General features: G+C 41.7%; 1 protein-coding gene across 6 annotated transcripts in view; it reads right to left on the reverse strand.

Moving 5' to 3' along the window:
• The window catches only part of nbeaa (neurobeachin a), a 637,170-nt gene that overhangs the window by 330,034 nt on the left and 280,745 nt on the right, over positions 1 to 26,391 (reverse strand). For all 6 annotated transcript variants that reach the window (XM_067985944.1, XM_067985943.1, XM_067985942.1 and 3 more), the window contains 3 exons: positions 16,696 to 17,134; positions 9,177 to 9,331; positions 40 to 169 (listed from right to left, as the gene is read on the reverse strand). In XM_067985944.1, the coding sequence (XP_067842045.1) occupies positions 40 to 169; positions 9,177 to 9,331; positions 16,696 to 17,134 (724 nt within the window). The remainder of the gene's footprint in view (positions 1 to 39; positions 170 to 9,176; positions 9,332 to 16,695; positions 17,135 to 26,391) is intronic.

The following is a 26,391-nucleotide window of genomic DNA, read 5'->3' on the forward strand; positions in this document are numbered from 1 at the left end:
GGAATTCAAGAAGATAGAAAAGAACAGATTGAATTTAACCTCATGCTTTCAGCAGAATCCTCTGGCATTGGAGCAACTGTCTGCACTGCAGGAAGATTCTTGCTGGTAGCACCATTCACAAAACTGGAGGAAGAAGAGGAGGAGGAAGTGGAAGCAGCCTCTGCAGCACCTGTGCGAAAACATTTCAAGAAATAAACTCAAATGTGATGGATCAATTACACTGCAATATGTCAATAAAAAGCCATGCAATCCAACCACATTAATATGAAAGGTGTACTTACGTGGATGCAGTACAAATAACAAAGTTCATATAAAATAATAATTATTTTATGGAATTAATACAGTGCTGCCATTTTAGTATGGAAAAATTGGGAACATATTCCAAAAGTTGCATTTAGCATCTAAAAGCCAATTTTGATTTACGTAAAAAATCCATAAATAATGAAATTGGTTTATAATAGTTTATACTTTAATTTTAATATACAAACTACTAGTCATATTTTGTGATCTCTTGATTATATCTATTTCTCCCTAAACAGGCTTAGGTGTCAGTGGTGGCTCAGTTGGTAGCACTCTCGCCTCTGAGTCAGAAGGTTGTGGGGTCAAGCTGATAACCGTACCATCGCATTGTTTTCTCGGGCTGAGGGCAGGGTCCTACAACTGAAAATAAATACATTTCAAGGATGTTGAGATTCTGGGTGAATTTACAGTGCAAGTTTAAGTGTCAGTGCAAAGTGATTTCCACTTCAGACTGATGCTAAACTTGCAGTATTAGTGCAGTGTCAGGGCCTGCTTTTGCATTGGAACAAAGTGCAGTCTCACATGGCTTTGCTTTGAACTGTATGTAGTATAAATCCAGTGCGTTGTCACCCCTGGATATTTTTTAAAATATACTTTACCTCAGGAGAAGGTGTCTTCCTCTTCCTAATCTCTACACATTTAAACTTCTAACTATTGGGAGTGAGCACGGCATATGTATGTATACAGGCACGTGCAGAGCTCTGACCCAAACAGGCTGAAACTCAAACTGCAGCTACTGGTCTTAGACCATTAGCTGCAGGGTATATGCACTCTGATACACTAAACGTGTTCCACTAAACTTGTAATAGAGGCTCCATGTTCAAGAACTGTTACTGGATGCCAGCTTGGCTCGGTGGTAGCATTCTTGCCTTTGAGTCAGAAGGTTATGGTTCAAGCCCCGCTCTTGCATTCGAGCCATATATCTAGGCTGATGCTTACGTCTTTTGACGAGACATTAAGCTGAGGCATTTGCTGTTCAGGTGGATGTAAAAGATCCCATGGCATTATTTGAAGAAGAGCAGGGGAATTCTCTCAGAGTACTGGTCAATATTTATTCATTAACCAACAACTGGGGACTGGGGACTTCAACTATCCTAATATAGATTGGGATAAAATAATAATATAAAGGGCAAAGAGGGGGATGAATTTTTGAAATGTGTTCAGGATAACTTTCTTGACCAGTTCGTTTCTTGCCCAACGAGGAAGGAGGCATTGCTGGACTTGGTTCTAGGGAATAAGGTGGGCCAAGTGGAACAACTGTCAGCGGTGGAGCATTTAGGGAGCAGTGATCATAGTATCATAAGGTTTAAAATAGCTATGGAAAAGGATACAAACCACCCTAAAGTAAAAATACCCAACTGGAGGAGGGCCAATTTCAATGGGATGAGAACACATCTGCTTTGGGTAAATTGGAATCAAAGACTGGCAGACAAAATTGTAATTGAACAGTGGGCAGCCTTTAAAAGAGGAGATGGTTTGGGTAAAGTGTAGGCACATTCCCACAAGGCAGAAAGGTAGAGCAACTAAATCCAGAGCTCCCTGGATGACAAAAGAGTAAGATGAAATGGAAAAAAGGGGTGTACGACAGATGTCAGGCTCATAACACAAGTGTGAACCAGGCTGAATATAGAAAGTTCAGCGGGGAAGTGAAAAAGAAAGTGAGAAGGGCAAAGAGAGAGTATGACAATAGACTGGCGGCCAACATAAAAGGGAATCCAAAATTCTACAGGCATGTAAACGGTAAGCGGGTGGTAAGATGAGAGGTGGAGCCCATTAGGGACCATAAAGGAGATCTACTCATGGAGGCAGAGGGGATGGCCGAGGTACTAAGTGAGTACTTTGCATCCGTCTTTACCAAGGAAGAAGATGCTACCAGACTCTCAGTAAAGGAATGATGTGGAGATGCCGGTGATGGACTGGGGTGGACAAATGTAAGGACTTGCACAACATCAGGTTATAGTCCAGCAGTTTTATTTTAAATCACAAGCTTTCGGAGCTTACCTCCTTCGTCAGGTGAGTGAAGGGTTCTAAAAACGCATAGCATACATAGTCAGAGAACAATGCCTGATGATTACAGTGATGTGGAGATGCCGGTGATGGACTGGGGTGGACAAATGTAAGGAATCTTACAACACCAGGTTATAGTCCAACAAATTTATTTTAAAATCACAAGCTTTCGGAGATTATCTCCTTCGTCAGATGAATGAATGAAAAGGTTCTCAAATCGCATATCTTATACTATGTTGGGACAGCATCACACCAATCAAAAGGTGTCGTTGTTATTCAAACAGGCCAGTCACGGAGAACAGCACGTCCCAGTACACTCGATATACATTGTGTCTATTACACAGGCAGGCAGAAAGAAACTCAAAATGGCAGAGAGAGAGAATTTTAAAAAACATATAAATTTTTTCCCCCTTTTTGCTGGTGGGGTAACGTGTAGCGTGACATGAACCCAAGATCCCGGTTGAGGCCGTCCTCATGGGTGCGGAACTTGGCTATCAACTTCTGCTCGACGATTTTGCGTTGTCGTGTGTCTCGAAGGCCGCCTTGGAGAACGCTTACCCGAAGATCGGTGGCTGAATGTCCTTGACTGCTAAAGTGTTCCCCGACTGGGAGGGAACCCTCCTGTTTGGCGATTGTTGCGCGGTGTCCGTTCATCCGTTGACGCAGTGTCTGCATGGTCTCGCCAATGTACCATGCTCCGGGGCATCCTTTCCTGCAACGTATGAGGTAAACAACGTTGGCCGAGTCACAGGAGTATGAACCATGTACCTGGTGGGTGGTGTCCTCTCGTGTGATGGTGGTATCCGTGTCGATGATCTGGCAAGTCTTGCAGAGGTTGCTGTGGCAGGGTTGTGTGGTGTCGTGGACGCTGTTCTCCTGAAAACTGGGTAACTTGCTGCGAACGATGGTCTGTTTGAGGTTGGGTGGCTGTTTAAAGGCGAGCAGTGGAGGCGTGGGGATGGCCTTAGCGAGGTGTTCGTCGTCATCGATGACATGTTGAAGGCTGCGGAGAACATGGTGTAGTTTCTCCGCTCCAGGGAAGTACTGGACGACGAAGGGTACTCTGTTGGTTGCGTCCCGTGTTTGTCTTCTGAGGAGGTCTATGCGATTCTTCGCTGTGGCCCGTCGGAACTGTCGATCGACAAGTCGAGCGTCATATCCCGTTCTTACGAGGGTGTCTTTCAGCGTCTGTAGGTGTCCATCGCGTTCCTCCTCGTCTGAGCAGATCCTGTGTATTCGCAGGGCCTGTCCATAGGGGATGGCCTCTTTGACGTGGTTGGGGTGGAAGCTGGAAAAGTGGAGCATCGTGAGGTTGTCCGTGGGCTTGCGGTAGAGTGAGGTGCTGAGGTGCCCGTCTTTGATGGAGATTTGTGTGTCCAAGAAAGAAACCGATTCTGAGGAGTAGTCCATGGTGAGTTTGATGGTGGGATGGAACTTGTTGATGTTATCGTGTAGTCTCTTCAGTGATTCTTCGCCGTGGGTCCATAGGAAGAAAATGTCGTCGATGTATCTGGTGTATAGCGTTGGTTGGAGGTCCTGTGCAGTGAAGATGATGATGATTACAGATAACCTTTCCAACTGCCCGTTATCACATCTCGGCTGGGAGACGATCACAGCAATCAAAGGTGTCGTTGGTGTTCAGTCAGGTTAGCCACAGAAAACATTTCATCCCAGTATACTGAATACACAATGGGTCAGATTACAAAGACAGAGAAAGAGACCCGAAAGGCAGAGAGAGAGAGAATGTCCAGTTGTATTAAAAGCAGATAATTTTTTTTCGCTGGTGGGGGTCATGTAGCGTGACATGAACCCAAGATCCCGGTTGAGGCCGTCCTCATGGGTGCGGAACTTGGCTATCAATTTCTGCTCGACGATTTTGCGTTGTCGTGTGTCTCGCAGGCCGCCTTGGAGAACGCTTACCCGAAGATCGGAGGCTGAATGTCCTTGACTGCTGAAGTGTTCCCCGACTGGGAGGGAACCCTCCTGTCTGGCGATTGTTGTGCGGTTTCCGTTCATCCGTTGTCGCAGTGTCTGCATGGTCTCGCCGATGTACCATGTTCCGGGGCATCCTTTCCTGCAACATCGTCATCAAACCAGCGGACAAAGGAGGAGCCATCGTCATACAGAACAGAACGGACTATTGTAAAGAAGCATACCGACAACTGGACAACCAGGAACACTACAGACGGTTACCCGCAGATCCGACCAAAGAACACACCCACCAGCTCAACAAACTGATCAAGACCTTCGATCCAGACCTTCAAAGCGTCCTACGCGCTCTCATCCCACGTACTCCCTGCGTGGGAGACTTCTACTGCCTGCCAAAGATACACAAAGCCAACACACCCGGACGTCCTATCATATCAGGCAACAGGACCCTGTGTGAGAACCTCTCTGGATACGTCGAGGGCATCCTGAAACCCATCGTACAGGGAACTCCCAGCTTCTGTCACGACACTACTGACTTCCTACAAAAACTCAGCCCCCATGGACCAGTTGAACCAGGAACACTTCTCACCACGATGGACGTGTCGGCACTCTACACCAGTATCCCCCACGATGACGGCATCGCTGCAACAGCCTCAGTACTCAACACCAACAACAGCCAATCTCCAGACGCCATCCTACAACTCATCCGCTTCATCCTGGATCATAATGTCTTCACCTTCGACAACCAGTTCTTTACCCAAACACACGGAACAGCCATGGGGACCAAATTTGCACCCCAATACGCCAACATTTTCATGCACAAGTTCGAGCACGACTTCTTCACTGCACAGGACCTCCAACCAACGCTATACACCAGATACATCGACGACATTTTCTTCCTATGGACCCACGGCAAAAAATCACTGAAGAGACTACAGGATAACATCAACAAGTTCCATCCCACCATCAAACTCACCATGGACTACTCCTCAGAATCGGTTTCATTCTTGGACACACGAATCTCCATCAAAGGCGGGCACCTCAGCACCTCACTGTACCGCAAGCCCACGGACAACCTCACGATGCTCTACTTTTCCAGCTTCCACCCTAACCACGTCAAAGAGGCCATCCCCTATGGACAGGCCCTGCGAATACACAGGATCTGCTCAGATGAGGAGGAACGCGATGGACACCTACAGACGCTGAAAGACGCCCTCGTAAGAACGGGATATGACGCTTGACTCGTCGATCGACAGTTCCGACGGGCCACAGCGAAAAATCGCATCGACCTCCTCAGAAGACAAACACGGAACGCAACCAACAGAGTACCCTTCGTCGTCCAGTACTTCCCCGGAGCGGAGAAACTACGCGATGTTCTTCGCAGCCTTCAATATGTCATCGATGACGACGAACACCTCGCTAAGGCCATCCCCACGCCTCCACTACTCGCCTTCAAACAGCCACCCAACCTCAAACAGACCATCGTTCGCAGCAAATTACCCAGCTTTCAGGAGAACAGCGTCCACGACACCACACAACCCTGCCACTGCAAACTCTGCAGGACATGCCAGATCATCGACACAGATACCACCATCACACGAGGGGACACCACCCACCAGGTACATGGTTCATCCTCCTGTGACTCGGCCAACGTTGCCTACCTCATACGTTGCAGGAAAGGATGCCCCGGAGCATGGTACATTGGCGAGACCATGCAGACATTGCGACAACTGATGAACGGACACCGCACAACAATCGCCAGACAGGAGGGTTCCTTCCTAGTCGGGGAACACTTCAGCAGTCAAGGACATTCAGCCTCCGAGCTTCGGGTAAGCGTTCTCCAAGGTGGCCTTCGAGACACACGACAACGCAAAATCGTCGAGCAGAAATTGATAGCCAAGTTCCGCACCCACGAGGACGGCCTCAACCGGGATCTTGGGTTCATGTCATGCTACATGTAACCCCACCAGCGAAAAAAAGTTATGTGTTTTTAATACAACTGGACATTCTCTCTCTCTCTCTGCCTTTCAGGTCACTTTCTCTCTCTGTCTTTGTAATCTGACCCACTGTGTATTCAGTATACTGGGATGTAATGTTTTCTGTGGCTAACCTGTCTGAACACCAATGACACCTTTGATTGCTGTGATCGTCTCCCAGCCGAGATGTGATAACAGGCAGTTGGAAAGATTATCTGTAATCGCCAGGCATTGTTCTCTGACTATATATGCTATGCGTTTTTAGAACCCCTCAGTCACCTGACGAAGGAGGTAAGCTCCGAAAGCTTGTGATTTAAAATAAAACTGTTGGACTATAACCTGGTGTTGTGCAAGTCCTTACATCAGTAAAGGAAGATATAGTTGAGATATTGGATGGGCTAAAAAAAGAGGTACTCGAAAGGCTAGCTGTACTTAAAGTAGATGAGTCACCCGGTCCGGATGGGATGCATCCTAGGTTGATGAGGGAAATAAGGGTGGAAATTGCGGAGGTGCAGGCCATAACCTTCCAAACATCCGTAGATAGGGACGACTGGAGATTTGCAAATGTTACACCCTTGTTCAAAAAAGGGCGTAAGAATAAACCCAGCAACTAGAGGCCAGTCACTTTAACCAGTGGCGGGGAAACTTTTGGAAACGATAATCCGGGACAGAATTAACAGTCACTTGGACGAGTGTGGATTGATTAGAGAAAGCCAGCACGGATTTGTTAAAGGCAAATCGTGTTTAACTAACCTGATAAGAGTTTTTTGATGAGGTAACAGAGGGGGTAGATGAGGGCAATGCAGTTGACGTGGTGTTTATGGACTTTCAAAAGGCGTTTGATAAAGTGCCACACGGTAGGATTATCATCAAGACTGCAGCCCATGGAATAAAAGGGGCAGTAGTAACATGGATACAGAATTGGCTAAGGGACAGGAAACAGAGAGTAGTGGGGAACGTTTTTTTTTCGGACTGGAGGGAGGTGTACAATGGTGTTCCCCAGGGGTCAGTGCTGGGACCGCTGCTTTTCTTGATATATATTAATGACTTGGACTTGGGTGTACAGGGCACAATTTCCAAATTTGCAGATGACACAAAACTTGGAAGAGTAGTAAACAGTGAGGAGGATAGTGATAGACTTCAAGAGGATATAGACAGGCTGGTGGAATGGGCGGACACGTGGCAGATGAAATTTAACGCAGAAAAACGCGAAGTGATGCATTTCAGTAGGAAGGACGAGGAAAGGCAATATAAGCTGGAGGGCACAACTCTAAAAGGGGTACAGGAACAGAGAGATCTGGGGGTATATGTGCACAAATCTTTGAAGGTGACAGGGCAGGTTGAGAAAGCGGTTAAAAAAGCATACGGGATCCTAGGCTTTATAAATGGAGGCATAGAGTACAAAAGCAAGGAAGTCATGACGAACCTTTATAAAGCACTGGTTAGGCCGCAACTGGAGTACTGTGTCCAGTTCTGAGCACTGCACTTTAGGAAAGATGTGAAGGCCTTAGAGGGGGTGCAGAAGAGATTTACTAGAATAATTCCAGGGATGAGGGGCTTTAGTTACGTGGATAGACTGGATAAGTTGGGGTTGTTTTCCTTGGAACAGAGAAGGTTGCAAGGAGATTTGATAGAGGTATTCAAAATCATGAAGGGTCTGGACAGAATAGATAGAGAGAAGCTGTTCCCATTGGCGGAAGGGTCAAAAGCCAGAGGACATAGATTGAAGGTGATTGGCAATAGATCCAAAGGTGACATGAGGAAAAGCTTTTTTACATAGCGAGTGGTTAGGATCTGGAATGCACCGCCTGAGGGGGTGGTGGAGGCAGATTCAATCATGGCCTTCAAAAGGGAAGTGGACAAGTACTTGAAAGGAAAAAATTTGCAGGGCCATGGGGATAGGGCGGGGGAGTGGGACTAGCTGGATTGCTCTTGCATAGAGCCGGCCCGGACTCGATGGGCTGAATGGCCTACTTCCATGCTGTAAGCTTTCTATGATTCTATGGCTCTATCTCTAAAGAATAGATTCGTTAGTCATTTATCTTTAAGTTTGCTGTGCGCATATAGGCTATAATGATAACCACACTTCAAAAGTATTTCATTGGCTGTGAAGTAGTTTGGGATGCCCTGAGGATATTTAAGGACCTATATATATTCAAGTCCTTATTGGTCTAAAACCAAATAATGATGTGCCAAGTCAATTGGTCACTTTATGTGCAACAGAATACTTGGGTCTAGTTCTGCATCTGTTTTTTTGAGGTGGTCTCCTTGTATCTCTCTTCATTACTGAAAACAAATTTAATGTGGTAACTGCTTTAAGAAATTAGAAAAATATTTTAACATTAGTAGCAAATGAAGCACTAACAAGCAGTATCATAGTAGTGAATGCAGGCTCAATTCCCTGTCTGCTGAGTTACTGATCATAACTGTTTCTTTGTGGATAAGAGGGAGGGAAATTAGTGGACAATCTTCACAGGACTGCTCTTATGTACCTCCTAGCAACATGTAAGCTTATTTGTTTGAACAAGAATACATCCTAGGACTGCTTCTGAAGTCTTAAAGAGCTGTGGATACTGAAAAATGAAAGGATATTTAGTAAATGTATGCACCAATTACATCATATAATTGGGAAAAGTCAGATCATGGCTATTCACTTTGTGATATTTTTGTTGATGAATTAAAAACAGTATTTCACATAAGAAATTATCATTTCATTAGGCACAGCACATGCAGTTACGTGGACTAATTTGGGAGCACTTCTGTCCGTGCTTACTACCATTTCCACATAAATGCTTTATCAGTTATATTTAGAAAACAACATTTTTGGCTGGGCATATTGTAGAATTTCATACTGAAGCATGTTCATAACATTCTATAGTAAATAGGGAGACATTTAGTGGTACACTTGTTCCAATTACTTTTCTCAATGAGCTCCTCTTATAACTAGAGCTTTGTGGACTGTACCTGTCGTATTTATCATACTTTTTGGTGTGGCCGCTGCAGGAGAGGTTATGTTGGTTGCACTGCCAGTGACAAGACTACTCGTAGTACTGGCGCCACCAACTGTATTGACGGTCAGACTGCCCGGAGGAGGTTTCTTTACTGGTACAACAACGCTCCTAATGAGATGGAAAAATACATTAAATGTAACATCCTCTCATGAGAATATCAGTGTGTGCCTTTGTGTTTAGCATCAACACTTTACTAAAATACTAAAACCTATCTTCCTTACAAGTATGTGTGACAAATGCTCCTTCTACACTGCACTATTAGTGCTGGTACAATGATATTTTTGCCACTCGCCACTCCCCCCCACCCCAAAAAAACAATAAAAGGGCAACACAGTGAAGATGAGGGCACTTCCATGAGGTGGTGCTAGTCCAAAGAAAAATGAAGCAACAACACCTCTATAAAATAGATTCATTTGGCTTGCTTTCCACAATTTATAGTTTTGTTTGAAGCCAAAACTTTTACAATTTTTAAAGTTTTTTTTAAAGCTTTGGCAGTATCACTGCCACCTTTCAATTTCCACTAATTGAAAGCAAATGATTTTCCCATCAGTTCTTTTAATTGGAATAAACTAACTTTGGTTAGAGGCCAGTAAGTAGTTCATTTGAGCGTGCAGAGGTCTGCATTCTCCCATTCCGTACTAATGTGAGCTGAAAGGCTGTTAGTATTACACTCAGAAGCTACAACATAGTGACAGTATAGGGTTTTCAGTTACCTGGATGACCAACAATGACAATTACTTTAGAAAAAAATGGGATAGTTCTCCAAAGTTTTAAAGTACAGACAATAAATATAATCACATCAGCATCTTTAAAGCACAGTCCCACAGTATTATTTTGCTGCAAGAATAATGTAAAGTCATGGGTTTGAAATAGTCTGTTGTCATTGTCACATGATTGAATGACAGCTTTAAATATAAATAAATGGTAGATTGGTGGTACAGCACATCAGTGCACATGTTACACCATGCGGCACATTTTTCTTCTTGAATGTCTACATAGATCTGGCCAAAATGGACTGGGATCAGCTGCTTGTAGGAAAATCCGCATCGGAGCAATGGGAGTCTTTCAGAAGGGAGATTGAGACCATACAATGGCAACATGTTCCCGTAAAGGTCAAGGGTGGTTCCAAGAACTCCAGGGAACCTTGGATGTCAGGGGATATACGAGAATGGATTAGGAAAAAAAGGAGGGCTTTTGGCAGATACAAAAGGCTAAAGACGGAGGAAGCCCTAGAGGAGTACAAAAAGTGCAGGGGGATACTTAAAAAAGAAATTAGGAGATCAAGGAGGGGCCATGAAATAACACTGGCGAGCAAAATAAAGGAAAATCCTAAGATGTTTTATAAGTATATTAAGGGTAAGAGGATGACTAGGGAAAAAATAGGGCCCATTAGGGACAAAAATGGCAATCTGTGTGTGGAGCCGGCAGATGTAGGAGGGGTTCTAAATGAATTTTTTGCATCTGTTTTCACTATGGAGAAGGACGATGTAGACATAGAAATACGGCAGGGGGACTGTGATATACTCGAACATATTAACATCGAGCGGGAGGAGGTATTGGCGGTTTTAGCAGGCCTAAAAATGGATAAATCCCCAGGCCCGGACGAAATGTATCCCAGGCTACTGTGTGAGGCAAAGGAGGAGATTGCGGGGGCTCTGACACATATATTCAGAACCTCTCTGGCCACAGGGGATGTGCCAGAGGACTGGAGAACCGCTAATGTAATACCATTATTCAAGAAGGGGAGTAGGGAAAAACCGGGGAACTACAGGCCAGTGAGCCTAACATCAGTGGTAGGAAAATTATTGGAAAAAATTCTGAAGGACAAAATTAGTCTCCACTTGGAGAAGCAAGGATTAATCAGGGATCGTCAACATGGCTTTGTCAAGGGAAGATCATGTCTGACTAATTTGATTGAATTTTTTGAGGGGGTGACTAGGCATGTGGATGAGGGTAACGCAGTGGATGTGGTATACATGGATTTCAGTAAGGCCTTCGATAAAGTCCCCCACAGGAGACTGGTCAAGAAGGTACGAGCCCATGGAATCCAGGGTGCCTTGGCACTTTGGATACAAAACTGGCTTAGTGGCAGAAGGCAGAGGGTGATGGTCGAAGGTTGTTTTTGTGACTGGAAGCCTGTGGCCAGTGGGGTACCACAGGGATCGGTGCTGGGTCCCTTGCTGTTTGTGGTCTACATTAACGACTTGGATATGAATGTAAAAGGTATGATCAGTAAGTTCGCTGATGATACAAAGATTGGTAGGGTGGTAAATAGCGAGGAGGATAGCCTCAGTCTGCAGGACGATATAGATGGGTTGGTCAGATGGGCGGAACAGTGGCAAATGGAATTTAACCCGGAAAAGTGCGAGGTGATGCACTTTGGAGGGACTAACAAGGCAAGGGAATACACAATGAATGGGAGGACCCTAGGCAAGACAGAGGGTCAGAGGGATCTTGGTGTGCAAGTTCACAGATCCCTGAAGGCGGCGGAACAGGTAGATAAGGTGGTAAAGAAGGCATATGGGATACTTGCCTTTATTAGCCGAGGCATAGAATATAAGAGCAAGGAGGTTATGATGGAGCTGTATAAAACACTGGTTAGGCCACAGCTGGAGTACTGTGTGCAGTTCTGGTCGCCACACTACAGGAAGGATGTGATCGCTTTGGAGAGGGTGCAGAGGAGATTCACCAGGATGTTACCAGGGCTGGAGCGCTTCAGCTATGAAGAGAGACTGGGAAGATTGGGTTTGTTTTCCTTGGAGCAGAGGAGGCTGAGGGGGGACATGATTGAGGTGTACAAAATTATGAGGGGCACAGATAGGATGGATACTAAGGAGCTTTTTCCCTTCGTTGAGGGTTCTATAACAAGGGGACATAGATTCAAGGTAAAAGGCGGGAGGTTTAGAGGGGATTTGAGAAAGAACTTTTTCACCCAGAGGGTGGTTGGAGTCTGGAACTCACTGTCTGAAAGGGTTGTGGAGGCAGGAACCCTCACAACATTCAAGAAGCATTTGGATGAGCACTTGAAATGCCATAGCATACAAGGCTACGGACCAAATGCTGGAATATGGGATTAGAGTAGACAGGGCTGATGGCCGGTGCGGACACGATGGGCCGAAGGGCCTCTATCCATGCTGTATAACTCTATGACTCTCTAGAAAGATCCTAGTCTCAGACAATCCATCTGAGGAAGTGCCAACATGACATATCCCTGGAATGAATAAGATAGAGTTAGAGAGTAACTTCTGTGGACTTTCCTGCATGGAATGCAATAACATTGCCCAGTCATAAGGCAGCAGTTAAATCTTCAGAAATCTAGCATTGACGAATTAACAATCATGCTTTAAAGCTTGACTGGATTATCTTTACAATGAAGATGCTGTATATATGAATATACAAAGAGAGCAAAAATAGACTATTGGGCCCATTAATGCTCACCCCATCTGTTAGATAATGCAATCTCCTGAGGTTGGAGTGGGGCTTGAACCCATGACCTTCTGACTCAGCACCAAGTATGCTACTACTGAGCCAAGGCTGACACCTACAACTCTTATATCCAAAAAGTCAAGTAGATTTGTCAAGCAAGATCTAGCCATGTTGGCTACTTTATCCAAAATATTTTAATCGAGGAAAAACATTTGCTTTCATTGACATTATGTATATTATCATTGGGGAAGGTATTTTCAAGCCATTACTTTAAGAAAGATCAGTACTGAATCAAATTTCTTCTTGGTTATACTATCTTCGAATTAGAAAAATTGAAACTGTGTGAAACTGTAAGCAATTTAATGTTTGTCTGGGCTGCCTAAGCTGAATTTCAGAGAGGTTAAATTCAGTGTTTTTTTCTCAACAATAGTCCAGCAGTCTGAAACCAGGCTGGTTACCATAATGATATGGATTTTTAATTAGTAAACAAAGATAGAGTTGTTATGTACAATCTCAAGTATATCATGCTACTGTAAGATGGCTCCCTTGTGACATCTGAGGGGCTAAGCATCATTCCATTCTATTTGCATAGCTGGGGGATTAGCTAAGACAGAAGCATAGGAGAAGCCTGTTCCAACATTAAAAGATAGGTATTCCAGTCAGGATGGCAACTTTGACTGATGTCTCAGTGAGCCGAACCCTCCATCGCACAGACTTAAGCTAGGTGACAGGGAAGTATTTTTCTCTCTCTATCTTGCACAGCAGGTGAGCTGTGCCTTAGCTGGTGTCAACAAAAGTGAACTTATGTTTCTGAAGTTAGTAAGCTTATTTTTCCATAAACGAAGGCCATAGAAAATTAAACGTTCTATGAAAACTGTATACTGTTCATTCATGTATTTTGTGTAAAATAAACCAGTTATTGATTTGAAGTTGTTGCTCAGCTCGATAGAGAGCTTTTCAGTCTGCCTTCTGTAAAGGGAGGAGGTGCACGTAACATTGCAGTAGCTGGTATACAAGACATTTTCAATTGGTGAAGCAGTTTCTCTGTGGACAGTTGTCCTTCTTTCAAAAGAAAGTGCAACATAAAAAAATTGCATGTGTGGCATGAAGTGAGGTGGTTATGTTTTAAAGGACTTGAATCTACAGAAAATCATGCAACCCATGAGTGAATTGCAAGTCATAGCTACTGTGAGCTAATAATGGATCTATGTAATACTTTTGAATTCAAAACTACAAATGTTGTGAATTGACTATTTTTTCATCCAATTGCTGGTTGCAGAGTGGCCGTCACCCTGTCAGTTGCACGAAATGTCACTGTGAAAAAAAAAGGTTTGCAAATGTGAGAAATACTTCTATAAATAAATTGAAAATATTCTGTTATTAATATGTTGCTGGTTGTACTGTCCAAGCATGATTCTGCCTGATCCAGAAGCAATTTAATAGTAGGCAGCTGATTCACTAATTGTGGCAAATGGATCCCCAGCCTTACCTCCCCCTGTCCCCTCACTCTAAAAGTTAGTATATTGTTGAGCTAGGTCAAATAGAGAAGAAAATGAAGTGACAATACAAGTTGAAAATAAGGGATTTGTGTTCTAGACTAAACCATTTGCTGCTAGAAGTGAGAATTTTCAGGGGTTATGTGTCAAGAGATCAAAGGTGGGATTTTATTTAAAACAGATGCTAGTGTACTTACTGCCAACACTGGTGCCATCCCCACAGTGTAATTTTTAACTTGATGGTTGGATTTAAAAACTAATATTCAGATGTCTGGCTAGTTGAGATTATATGCCACTTCTCTTGCTTAACAGCCATCATTTTGCACTGGTCAGTTGTTCTACTTAGGCAGTATGTGTCCTTGTTTTAATTTTCCTTTTAGATGCTCTTGTAGCTGTAGTCCTGCTGTCCTGACCATTATCTGCAGTAACTGGGAGAGCTAGCTTTTATCTACTGTGGCACGGATAAGATTTGTATTGTGTTTACCTCCTCCAACAGTTATACAGAACCACAAACTAGGATGAGCCACTATTACCCTTTGAAACGTGGGCTAGTTATCAATCAAACTCCATTTGGTATTCCGAGATAAAGGGAAGTACACAGTTGGTGGTATTGTTGTTCTATTGCTACTAACCAAATATAAATTCCAGCTACTGCCATCAGCGACACTAATCCCCATTCCAATGGCATCAAAATTCTGCTCGATGTGTCATAGCATTTGGGATAAGGTGGATAAGGTCTTGGTTATGCCCCTCTTGCTGGTTGAACTATCAATGAGCACTAATGACAGCAAAAGTAAATAAGTATAAACCCCTTTAGCATGCTGTGCTGAATGAATATGGATAACATAGGTGGGTAATACAGAGATTAACAAAAATGTTTGGAGTCATGGAAAGGACTCAAAAAGGATGGGAAAATATGTGTTCTTAAATTTCATGCATGTGTCTTTTTAAAGAAATATAATAATTTACAAAAGCATTTATCCTTTGTGTCTTACTACTTTTTATGAAGGATGTTGAATAGAGGTGCGCCCTAACTACATTGCAGCACGTGGTGGTGGGGTGTGGGCTCATGTCCATGTTCCTCCACACAATAGTTAGTAATGTCAACAATGTACACAAAAGCTAAGACTTCACCATGGGAAGGGAGGTAAAATTATTTCTCTCGTATGTGCAACTCTTAGCAGTCAGTTTAAAAAGGTTTTGGAAAAGTCCTCGGGATAACTCTACCGTTTTCACTACATTGTTCATGGTAGGGAAGGGGACTAATATCAGGAGGAAAAAAAAGAGGATGTTTAACTTTCAGAATATTTATCAAGTATATTTTGCTTTACACACTCCCAAATCATGAATAATTCAGGAATCTATTACTTTACAAATCCTGCAGACCTAACACAAACTGGAAAGTGGCTGGAATAAGGTGCTCAAAGAATATCGTATTAGCAGCACAATACATAGAATGATTCCCTGAAAGATGCTAAACTTAAAATGGTGGATCCATACCCTAATGTAGGGGGGGAAAGCTTCATGTCTCTGGTTCCATTCATTCCAAACATACAGCAATTTATTGCACCAAATTGAGACTGTGAACTATGTATGAGATTCCCTTCAAATCATTACAGTATCTATTTTGGAGTCTAGGAGTTTTATTATTATTGGACTGCTTCTTTAAACTATTTGCCTCCATTGCAATGCATTAGTAGTTGCATCATGATTTAATGTAGCAATTAGTATAACTTTATATTTTTAATTCAGAAAATGAACAATTTTCAACCAACTGCATCTACTTATTTAAAACTAAAAATAAACTGCAAAATCACCTTCAAAATCGTCGTTCTAACAAATAAAAAGAGCAGACTGCACATTTGTAACCAAATTAAAGCATGGTTGATAGGTGCACAAAATTACAATGAAGTGTGTTTTCTAAAGATTTTTTTTTAATTATTAAAAGTGCCATCATGGGAATTTGGACCTTTATTGACTAGAAATCTGTTTAGACTGTTCATAATATAATTACATCTTCCTAAAGACAGATGAGGCAGTAGAAACCTAATATATTTAAAACTAATTGAAAAATTCAGTTGACCAGAAGCACAAGAGAGTGGGGTCTCTTAAAGGCCGATCAAAGCTTCAGACTTTGAAGCGAAATTTTTGATGTTGTCACTCTCAATCGCCTGAATGCCTGACAGACAAACAGATCCTTCTGTCTTCCTGGCAGTTCATTTCACTGGCAGGTGGCAAACAATTAGACACACCAATTTGTGCCTCGTGATGACATTAAACCATGAAACAAAGTTGTATGTGGAGCTCAGTGATTTGTGTGAAAGCATTTCAAAAATAATACACTTTGCAGTGGCAACTCATTTCAGGCTGCCACCTCCCATTATGGCTTTGAGCTGTGAAGACGACAGGCTTGGGCTATGTGATGCTGCTGTTCAATCTGCCGCTGAAACCCCTGGAGACCTCTCCCCCTCTCACCAATATCACCTCATCACTCACATTCATAAATACTCTGGTGGGTGAATAAATTAAAACAACATCTAGGCTCTTCACCTGTCAAACGAATGAAACTGCATTGGAAGAATAGCTTGTGCTTCTCTTTTCACAGTAGGATCAGGATACGATACAGGTTCAGGGCCAGATTCTGCACCCTCCATTGGAGCTGCCACCAGGCTTTTCAGAATCTCCTTCACGTTCATGCCTTTTCCTTGGCTGATACTCGTAATAGATGAGGCCGGCTTTAGCACTTCAGTTGGGCTCTCAGCTAAACTTTCTTGGGATTTCTTTACTTCTGAGGACAAGGAAGATAGAAGCTCACTCATTGCATCTGGCCCAGTGCCTGTTTCCAAATCAGAGCCATTCATGAGGCCAACTATTTGCTCCTCTCCAATGCCTGAATCAGTATGTGGAATAGAGCTTTCAACTTGTACATCTTCGACTGGTGTTAGAATTTCTTTTTCTTTGTTGCTCTCAGGGAAAGTAACAGGGTTCTCTGCAATTAACAGACAAAATAAATATTCAATTATCAAACTCTGGAGACTAATAAAAGTGCAGTCAAAACTATCTTCTCAACTTAACAATTCAACAAGATTTTTTAAAATATTTAACCACGGTATGCAAAGAAAAGTAGATTTACACAAAATATCAACAGTTTTCATACTCCAATGTAAGCCAACTGCCAATATCCCATACAAAATGCAATGTCAGCTTATACAAATGTGTCTTTCAGATATGGTTTTCAACTTGATATTGCTGAACAAAATGTGTAAATAGGCTTTTCCTTTAGTACTATAAGTAGGAGAACTTTAACGATTAAAAGATATTCAAACAACATTAATCTCTGGATAGAATTCCCTTGTCTCAGTTCTATACAATTTTAATATCACGCATAGACATCTGTAATTCTTGCGTACCAGATATAATGAAATCAGTGCATTTGTTTACACTCCTGCTGGGATGAGACTGCACATAGCGGATGGAAAAATAGTGTCCTCCTTTAATCAAATACTGCAGGCAATTTTCTTTATTATTACTGTATTATTATAATTTGGCTTGTACTAATATTTGAGCTGGAATTACTGTGATAAGGCTCATACTTCTGAAGTTCTGAGTTCTGAAGTTCTTCGGCATTTTCTAGCAATTGATGCAGGTTTACCATTAATACACATATCAAATAGAAATACTGCAGCAAAGTAATTTTTACATTGTATTGTCAGATACTATTAGAAATTATTTGTGTTATTTTTAAAACATAGCATGTCGTTAATATAACAATGTTACATTTCATACATTAACATAAAAGCAAATTGGATTATATATTTCTTTAAAAAACATTTATTTAGTTCCTTCTTTCTGGAACATTGTTTGTATTCACAGACTCAATTAAAAGCAAATCTGGGATCACTAAGTTTAAAACAAAACCCACTTTGTATCGAGAATGTGGACACACAGATATGATAAATATCAATGAAAATGACCAGTTAATTCATGAGTGATGTGTGGTTAACCTCATTTTTGAATGCATTTATCATCTCTCAATGCTGGCCATGATACATTTACATTACACATTTCATGATGCATTTATATTAAACTTTAAATTATCATTTTAAGACGAATTTATATTTATCACAAGTGTTGAGGTATTTTTCCTATTTCCAGTGTCTCTATTAACATGTGGTATAAAATCCACAGCAAATTAGTTTGGACCAAAGGCCCTTAAACAGTATTTTTTAAAATGTTAACATTAGAAAGAGGAATGGAGAAGGCTATTATTTGAAAGCTGCAGTGTTACTTAATTTTAAAAAGATTTGTTTTTAAAACTGTAAACTGTCTATGCTGTAAAGCACTTTCTATCCATTTATTTACCATCTCCCATTAAAAAGGAACTGTAAAAATCAAAAGCATTCCAATAGGAAAATAAATGCAAGCAGAAATGGCAAATAATTTTAAATACAAAAAGGGAGGTAATTTGATTCAACGTGAAACTCATTTAAAGAAATTGTTTTAGAGTACTCAATGTTTATTCTACAGGAATTAAAAGAATGTCCATTTGGTAGCTATTTAAATAAGATTGTTTTCTTCAAATAGCTATTGTGTGTTTCAACACAAAAATGTATTTTTCTTAAGAAAGATAGATATGTATATGAACACAAGTTTTGCACCAAGTCCTTAAAATACAAATGTTTAATTATTAAAATTGTGGACTACTGTAATTTAGCAGTTTGTAATCAAGCTATTGCAAGATGAATAAGGTTTAGAATTATTTAAAATCTTAAATGAGAACCAGTTTATATTCTCTTAAAAATTAATCTTGAAAAGGTTGATGGCATGGACTTTAGGGTATCAGCAACTTGTATTTATATGGTGCCTTTAAAGTAGAAAAATGTCCCAAGATGCGTCACAGAGGCATAATCAAAAAACATAACAAGTAACATTATGGAGTGAATGCACTAAAATGTCCACACAGCTAATTCCTAATTTCTGCCATTAAGTCAGAGGAAGGTCCAAGGAGTGCTTCACTATAGGTATGTTAAACATAGGTTTCAATTTCACCAAAAGTGCAAAATCATTTATAGGGGATCAAGTCATGAGCTAAAAGGCCTGAATGCCATGATTTAATTCTTTATTTTTAAAAGACAGCTAATTACAAACTTTAATTTCACAGAACAGCTCTTGCAACGTTCTAAACCCAAATTTTAATTGCACATTACATGTTATTTAAAATTTTACCAATATGATTTTTTTCTACATTTATTTGTTACTGTTTACTTCTCTGTCGGACTTTATGAAAAAGGCAGAGACAAGTCTATTCTATTTTAATCTCGCTGAATGAACTTGTGTCCCTGCCACTCTGCACACAAAAGCACCAGTGTGTTGTGCAATTGTGCCACTTTAGCAATAACAATTTTAGTACATTTTAGTAAATCTCAAAAATTTAATTTAATACTTTATTTGAATTTTGATATGCCTAATTTTTTCTGACCTCCTCAATTGTTTTCCCCTCTCCTGAAAGGAGTGATTCCTGCTCGGGTACTGTTCTACAGGCATTTGTCCTTCTGATAGTTCTTCTGCAGGTGTGAGTCTAGACAATGTCAGCAGACTGCTCAGCCATGAGGGCATCACAGCAGATTTGGATTCTATCCTAGTCCGATAGCCAAATGGATAGCATAAACATGGGATCACAATTAGGTGAATCCTGGTTTGTGACAATCCTGGTTGTCTGAGAGCCAGTTGATGCACCATATTGAATATCATCCAAATGTGGATTTACATGAAACAATATAATGGACTGATTTATAGCAGACTACAGAGCAACTGGTACATTTATTGCTATGACCGGATAATGATTACAAATGTGCAAATATTCAGAGTCTGGTCTAGTATTTTGTTCTGAAATACAGACTATATAATGCCACCAGTGTTTTCAATACTACCACTTACAAGAATCTGGTATTTTGAAGCAAAAGAAACAGTTCAGTGGAGAAACTATAATTTAATTTTAGAAATTGAAATGGGTTTGGGACAAGTCCACAATTTCATAATAAATCATTTCAATTTTGCAAATACAAAATTGTAGCTCTGAACATTAATTGTATTATATCATGAGTTACTATAATTTATTGTACTATGTTGTGTCATATTATCAGGAGCACTTGTTTAAACTTTAATGTAAAGCTTTGTGCCACTTTTTGTAATCTATTAAGCCATTTATAAGTATGATTAGGCCAAAAGAAAATGGTTAATTAGCTTGAACAGTTGATTTACTGCCACAAAAAGTACTTTAATGGCTTGGGGACTGATACAAAGTTTTAGGTATTTTGCTTTATGCTGAATGCAATTAGAAAACAAAACCACTGCAATTTAAAATTAGAAATCCACATGTTCTCAAATGTCGCTACAAAACAGAGAGAAACACTGGCTCTCTCTAGTTCCCTGGTTGTTAAAAGTGCAGTTTCATTCAAAGTTTCAAAGTTTCACTAAGACTTTACACAGTGACACACAGATACAGGAGGAACACTGGAAGATGAAGTTTGAGTCTGAGATATTCCCATTTGTGTTCTTTATGAATAATATAAACTCCTTCCCTTCCTTTTCTACATAAATGGGACCAAAACCGTTTAATTTTGCCAATGTTCTCCTGAATGTGTTGAGTCCTGCTGGGATATGGTTGCATGAGTGCTAGGCACTCTTTGATACCTTATTCAAGTTGCCACTTATGTGTCAACCCAGGCATTCTGTATTGGCAGGTTATTTGACCATTAGGGGCATTGTAGCCAAGCCCAATGCTGTTCTCATCAAACATCCACACAAGTTCACTTTAAACATGGGTCCCTGGATAGCAATTAGCGAAAGCAGTCTAAATCTAATTTTAATTAACAACACTCTAAAATATGGTTTAAGGAAGTTTCTTTGGCTGTTTACACTAGAACTTTAATGTCGCTGCAGAACGGTTTCCACTTCACATTGACTTTGCTGAGGTTATAGTATTAAATCAGAGTCAAGGCCCAATTTGACTCCATGAAGAAGTAATGCAAGACTCCCTGGAGGGCATAGTCTCACACTACTTGGATTTGACACAATGTAGAGTATGTAAGTTAGAAAAGCTGCCCAGCTAGTCTATTGGACACAGGCTCGCACTGTCTAAATAGTTAAATGATCAGCCACTAGGCAAGGAGCTCTGTGCATGTGTGTAAGTGTTCACACCAGTATCCTAATGAAAAGTCATGATGTGGAGATGCCGGTGATGGACTGGGGTTGACAATTGTAAACAATTTTACAACACTAAGTTATAGTCCAACGATTTTATTTGAAATTTGCAAACTTTCGGAGGCTTCCTCCTTCCTCAGGTAAATGTCAGGAACTCCTCGAAGCCTACGCAATATAAACAATACATGGTGAAGACAGGCTGCCTTTGCAAATGCCCGTTGCCAAGGCAATCACCGTGTTCAGAATGAAAAGTGATCATGCTTTCAGACACAAATAGCCAAATTGGGACATGTTGAGCGAAGTACTCCACTCTTATGTTTATTCTATAAATATGGAAGCATCTGTTGGGATCTATGCCTATATTACAAATACTAAAAAGGTATGTCCAACTTTCTTCAACTAGACATGATAGCTATATTCCATAAGGTGCATATCTTTCTTAAGATATCTTGTAACAAAAAAGATTAGCTAAATACTTACAGTTACCTTAAGAGGTAACAATTAGATAACAAAATTATATTTGTACAATGGCTCAAGCGTTTATGTTTACTTCATTCCAACAATCAAAAAGGGAACAGCAATAGGAACAGAAACATAGGTTTTACTATCTGTGATCCTCTTAGTTATTAAGCTTGTAAATTTTCAACAGTTCTCATCTGTTTTCTGTAGCACTAGGTCAGGTCACCATGCAAAGACAGCCAGCACATTACCAGACCCAATGACCTCTGGCCTTAGCTGAGTCAGCCAGTTGCCAGATGCCTTTTTAATACCTTTTATCAAAGCAACTAATGAGATCACCCCTAAATTATAGAAAAATATGGACTTCAGTTCTGTCAGTGACATCAATTGTTGAGCGGCAGCCTTATTTGTTACACCCTTCCCAAAAGTCTTGTTTTGCTATGATTTATGAAGTATGCTACAACAATTTACTGCCAGTTAAGTTAGTTAAATGCAGATACTCTCTTTTATAATGCATGTGAATTAAACCAGCATCAGCGTACACAATAGTAGGGAACATAAGGTCTTCAAATAACCACAGTTCGACAAGGCGCAGTTTTGGTTGAACAGGTGAAGCAGCTCACTTGCAGTTGGCTGCACACTTTTTCATTCTGTCGCGATGGTTTGTTTTCAATTGTAATAACATGCCCATAATCAGAACAGAATTGTGGAAGAGCTACAAAGAAAAGTGGCACAGATTTCTGATAGATATATCTAATTGAGACCTTGAAGATCCAATTTCTTGCCTATATAGCTCAAACTCATTAAATCAGATTTAAAGATTACAAATCGATTTCCTTTGACAATAGAATAAACTACGCACATCAATCACACACTTTTTATAATATGTATCCAAAACAAATGAAGACACTCCAAAAATAATTTGTATAAAGTTCTAAACCTACAACAATCCAAATGAAAATCGAAAATTCGTAGAAAAAAAAATCATCTCAATGTAAGACAACATAAGCAATAAAAGACTGAACATAAAACTATAAAAATTTTGTCTAGTCATACAAAATGACAATGTAATTATTAAATTACATTAGAGGGAATATTTTGAACAAATATTTTACTCAAATCATCCAATTTATGTAAAATGAATTTTTAAATCACCATACTACAAACTTTTATTTCACTTAAAAAAAAATACCTTTGAAAAGCTTTCAATTAATATTGACAGATGCCCAGGAAGATTTTCCTCCCAAGCAGTGTTCGGGTGGCCAGCTGGTTGAGCGCCCCAGTCAGCCACCTGATAGTCCTGACGGGAGGCTCAGTCCATTTTGAGGGCCAGGCCCTATTAATATACGGGCTGAGGGTAGAAAATTACGTCACAGTAGAACGTACCGGCTCTGGGCCGCCACATTTTCGGACGGGCCTATGAGCCTGGAAAAAGGTGGGTCCAGGGAGGGGGTTTGTTCTCAGGGTAGGTGGAGGATGGGGCGACCTGGTGCAGCAAAGGCCCAGGTTGTTTTTGTGGAGCCCGGAGGAGCACTCCTGTTCCTCCCAGCCCCACAAAAACAAATTAAAACTTTTCTTCTGGGCTCCTTTTCAGCTGGACTGCCAGGTGTAACTGTGGGGAAAGTGCACGATGGATGCGCCACCCAGTTGAGTCCTAAAATGGCAATCAGGGCTCTATGTGCGTCATAGGACTCTAATTTGCATGTTGAAAAGGCTTACTGTCTGACTCAGCCAGGCGCTGCTGCCGCCTATTACGGGCCCTTAGGAATACAGCGTCAGCCTACCATCAGAGGAAATGAAGCAGTATGTCACAACCCACAATTTATGGAGTGCTATCACCCTGTTTCTGCCAGGCATACAGGCTAAACAACGGAAGCAACATGCTATAGACAGAGCTAAGCGATTCCACAACCAACGGATCAGATCAAAGCTCTGCAGTCCTGCCACATCCAGTCGTGAATGGTGGTGGACAATTAAACAACTGACGGGAGAAGGAAGCTCTGTGAACAGCCCCAACCTCAATGGTGGCAGAGTCCAGCACATGATTGCAAAAGACAAGGCTGATACGTTTGCATCCACCTTCAGCCAGAAGTGCCAAGTGGATGATCCATCTCAGCCTCCTCCCAATATCCCCATCATCACAGAAGCCAGTCTTCAGCCAATTCAATTCACTCCACGTGATATCAAGAAACGGCTGAGTGCACTGGATACAGCAAAGGCTATGGGCTCCGACAACATCCTGGCTGTAGTGCTGAAGACTTGTGCTTCAGAACTAGCTGCGCCTCTAGCCAAGCTGTTCCAGTACAGCTACAACACTGGCATCTACCCAACAACGTGGAAAATTGCCCTTGAAAAAGGTATGTCCTGTCCACAAAAAGCAGGACAAATCCAATCCGGACAATTACCGCCCCATCAGTCTACTCTCAATCATCAGCAAAGTGATGGAAGGTGTCGTCGACAGTGCCATCAAGCGGCACTTACTCACCAATAACCTGCTCACCGAAGCTTAGTTTGGGTTCCGCCAGGACTACTCAGCTCCAGGCCTCATTACAGCCTTGGTCCAAAAGGGCAGCAGGCATATTGGAACACCACCACCTGCACATTCCCCTCCAAGTCACACATCATCCTGACTTGGAAATATATCGCCGTTCCTTCATCGTCGCTGGGTCAAAATCCTGGAACTCCCTATCTAACAGCACTGTGAGAGAACCTTCACCACACGGACTGCAGCGGTTCAAGAAGGCGGCTCACCACCACCTTCTCAAGGGCAATTAGGGATGGGCAATAAATGCTGGCCTTGCCAGCAACGTCAACATCCCATGAACGAATATAAAAAAAAAGGACACCTCAAAATCTCCCCATCTTTAAAACGTACCTACGTTAAATATCTTTCCTATTATATGGCTCAATGACTGGATTTTAAACAAAGAGAGAAAATCAAGTCGAAGCACCCTTGCTTTATAAACACTCTTTTTGGCGACATCATCTGAAAACACGACGTTAGGTTCCACATGTACGCCGACAACACCCAGCTCTCCCTCACTGTCTCTCATTTGTCATGCTGTTTGTCCGACATCCAATACTGGATGAGCAGAAATTTCCTCCAACTAAATATTGGGAAGTCTGAAACCATTGACTTCGGTCCCCACCATAAACTCCATTCCCTAGGCACCGACTCCATCCCTCTCCCTGGCCAATGTCTGAGGCTGAACCAGACCGTTGGCAACCGTGCCGTCCTATTTGACCCTGAGCTGAGCTGCCAACCCCATATCCGCTCCATCACAAAGACCGCCTACTTCCACCTCCATAACATCGCCTTTCTCTGCCCCTGCTCAGCTCACCTGCTGTTAAAGACCTCATCCGTGCCTTTGTTACCTCTAGACTTGATTATTCCAATGCTCTCCTGGCCGGCCTCCCATCTTCCACCCTCCATAAACTTGAGCTCATCCAAAACTCTGCTGCCCTGTATCCTAACTCTCATCAAGTCCCGTTCTCCCATCACTCCTGTGCCCGCTGACCTACATTGGTTCCTGGTCCAGGAACGCCTCGATTTCAAAATTTTCATCCTTGTTTTCAAATTCCTCCATGGCCTTGCTCCTCCCTATCTCTGTAACCTCCTCCAGCCCTACAACCCTCCGAGATCTCTGCGCTCCTCCAATTCTGGCCTCTTGTACATCCCCAATTTTGAATCGCTCCACCACTGGCGGCAGTACCTTCCGCTGCTTAGGCCCTAAGCTCTGTAATTCCCTCACTAAACCGCTCCGTCTATCTACCTCCCTCTCCTCCTTTAAGATGCTCCTTAAAACCTACCTCTTTGACCAAGCTATTGGTCACATGTCCTAATATCTCCTTAGGTGGCTCGGTGTCAAATTTTGTTTGATAACGTTCCTGTCAAGCGCCTTGGCACACTTTATTACGTTGAAGGTGCTATATAAATGGAAGTTGTTGTTGTTAAGCAAATTTATATTGAAAAAATCTGCTGCCATCTCTGGAGATGAAATTGTTATTTTAATTAATTCTTTAACTGGGTTAAACACCTTAGCTAAAATAGCAGCCAAAGGAATTTCATACAAATGCATTAATTTTCACCAAGCGCCTTGGGACGTTTTACATTGTTACAATGAGTCTACAGCACAGTAACAGGCCATTGGGCCCACCTGGTCTATGCCAACGCATGAGCCTGTTCCCTCCCTTCTTCATCTATTCCTATCAACATACCCTTCTATTCTTTTCTCCTTTGTGTACTTATCTAGCTTCCCCTTAAATGCATCTATGCTATTTGCCTCAACTACTCCTTGTGGTAGTGAGTTCCACATTCTTACCAATTTGGTTTCTCTGAATTCCCTATTGGATTTATTAGTGACTATTTTACATTGATGACCATTAGTTTTGGATTCTCCCACAAGAGGAAACATTTTCACTGTGTCTACTCTATCAAACCCTTTCATTATCTTAAAAGCCTCTATCAGGTCACCCCTCAGCCTTCTCTTTTCTAGTGAAAAGAGCCCCAGACAGTTTAGTCTTTCTTGATAAGCATATCCTCTCAGTTCTGGCAACATCTTTGTGAATCTTTTTTGCACCTTC

Source organism: Heptranchias perlo, chromosome 6, assembly GCF_035084215.1.
Source record: "Heptranchias perlo isolate sHepPer1 chromosome 6, sHepPer1.hap1, whole genome shotgun sequence".
Classification (NCBI taxonomy): Eukaryota; Metazoa; Chordata; class Chondrichthyes; order Hexanchiformes; family Hexanchidae; genus Heptranchias; species Heptranchias perlo.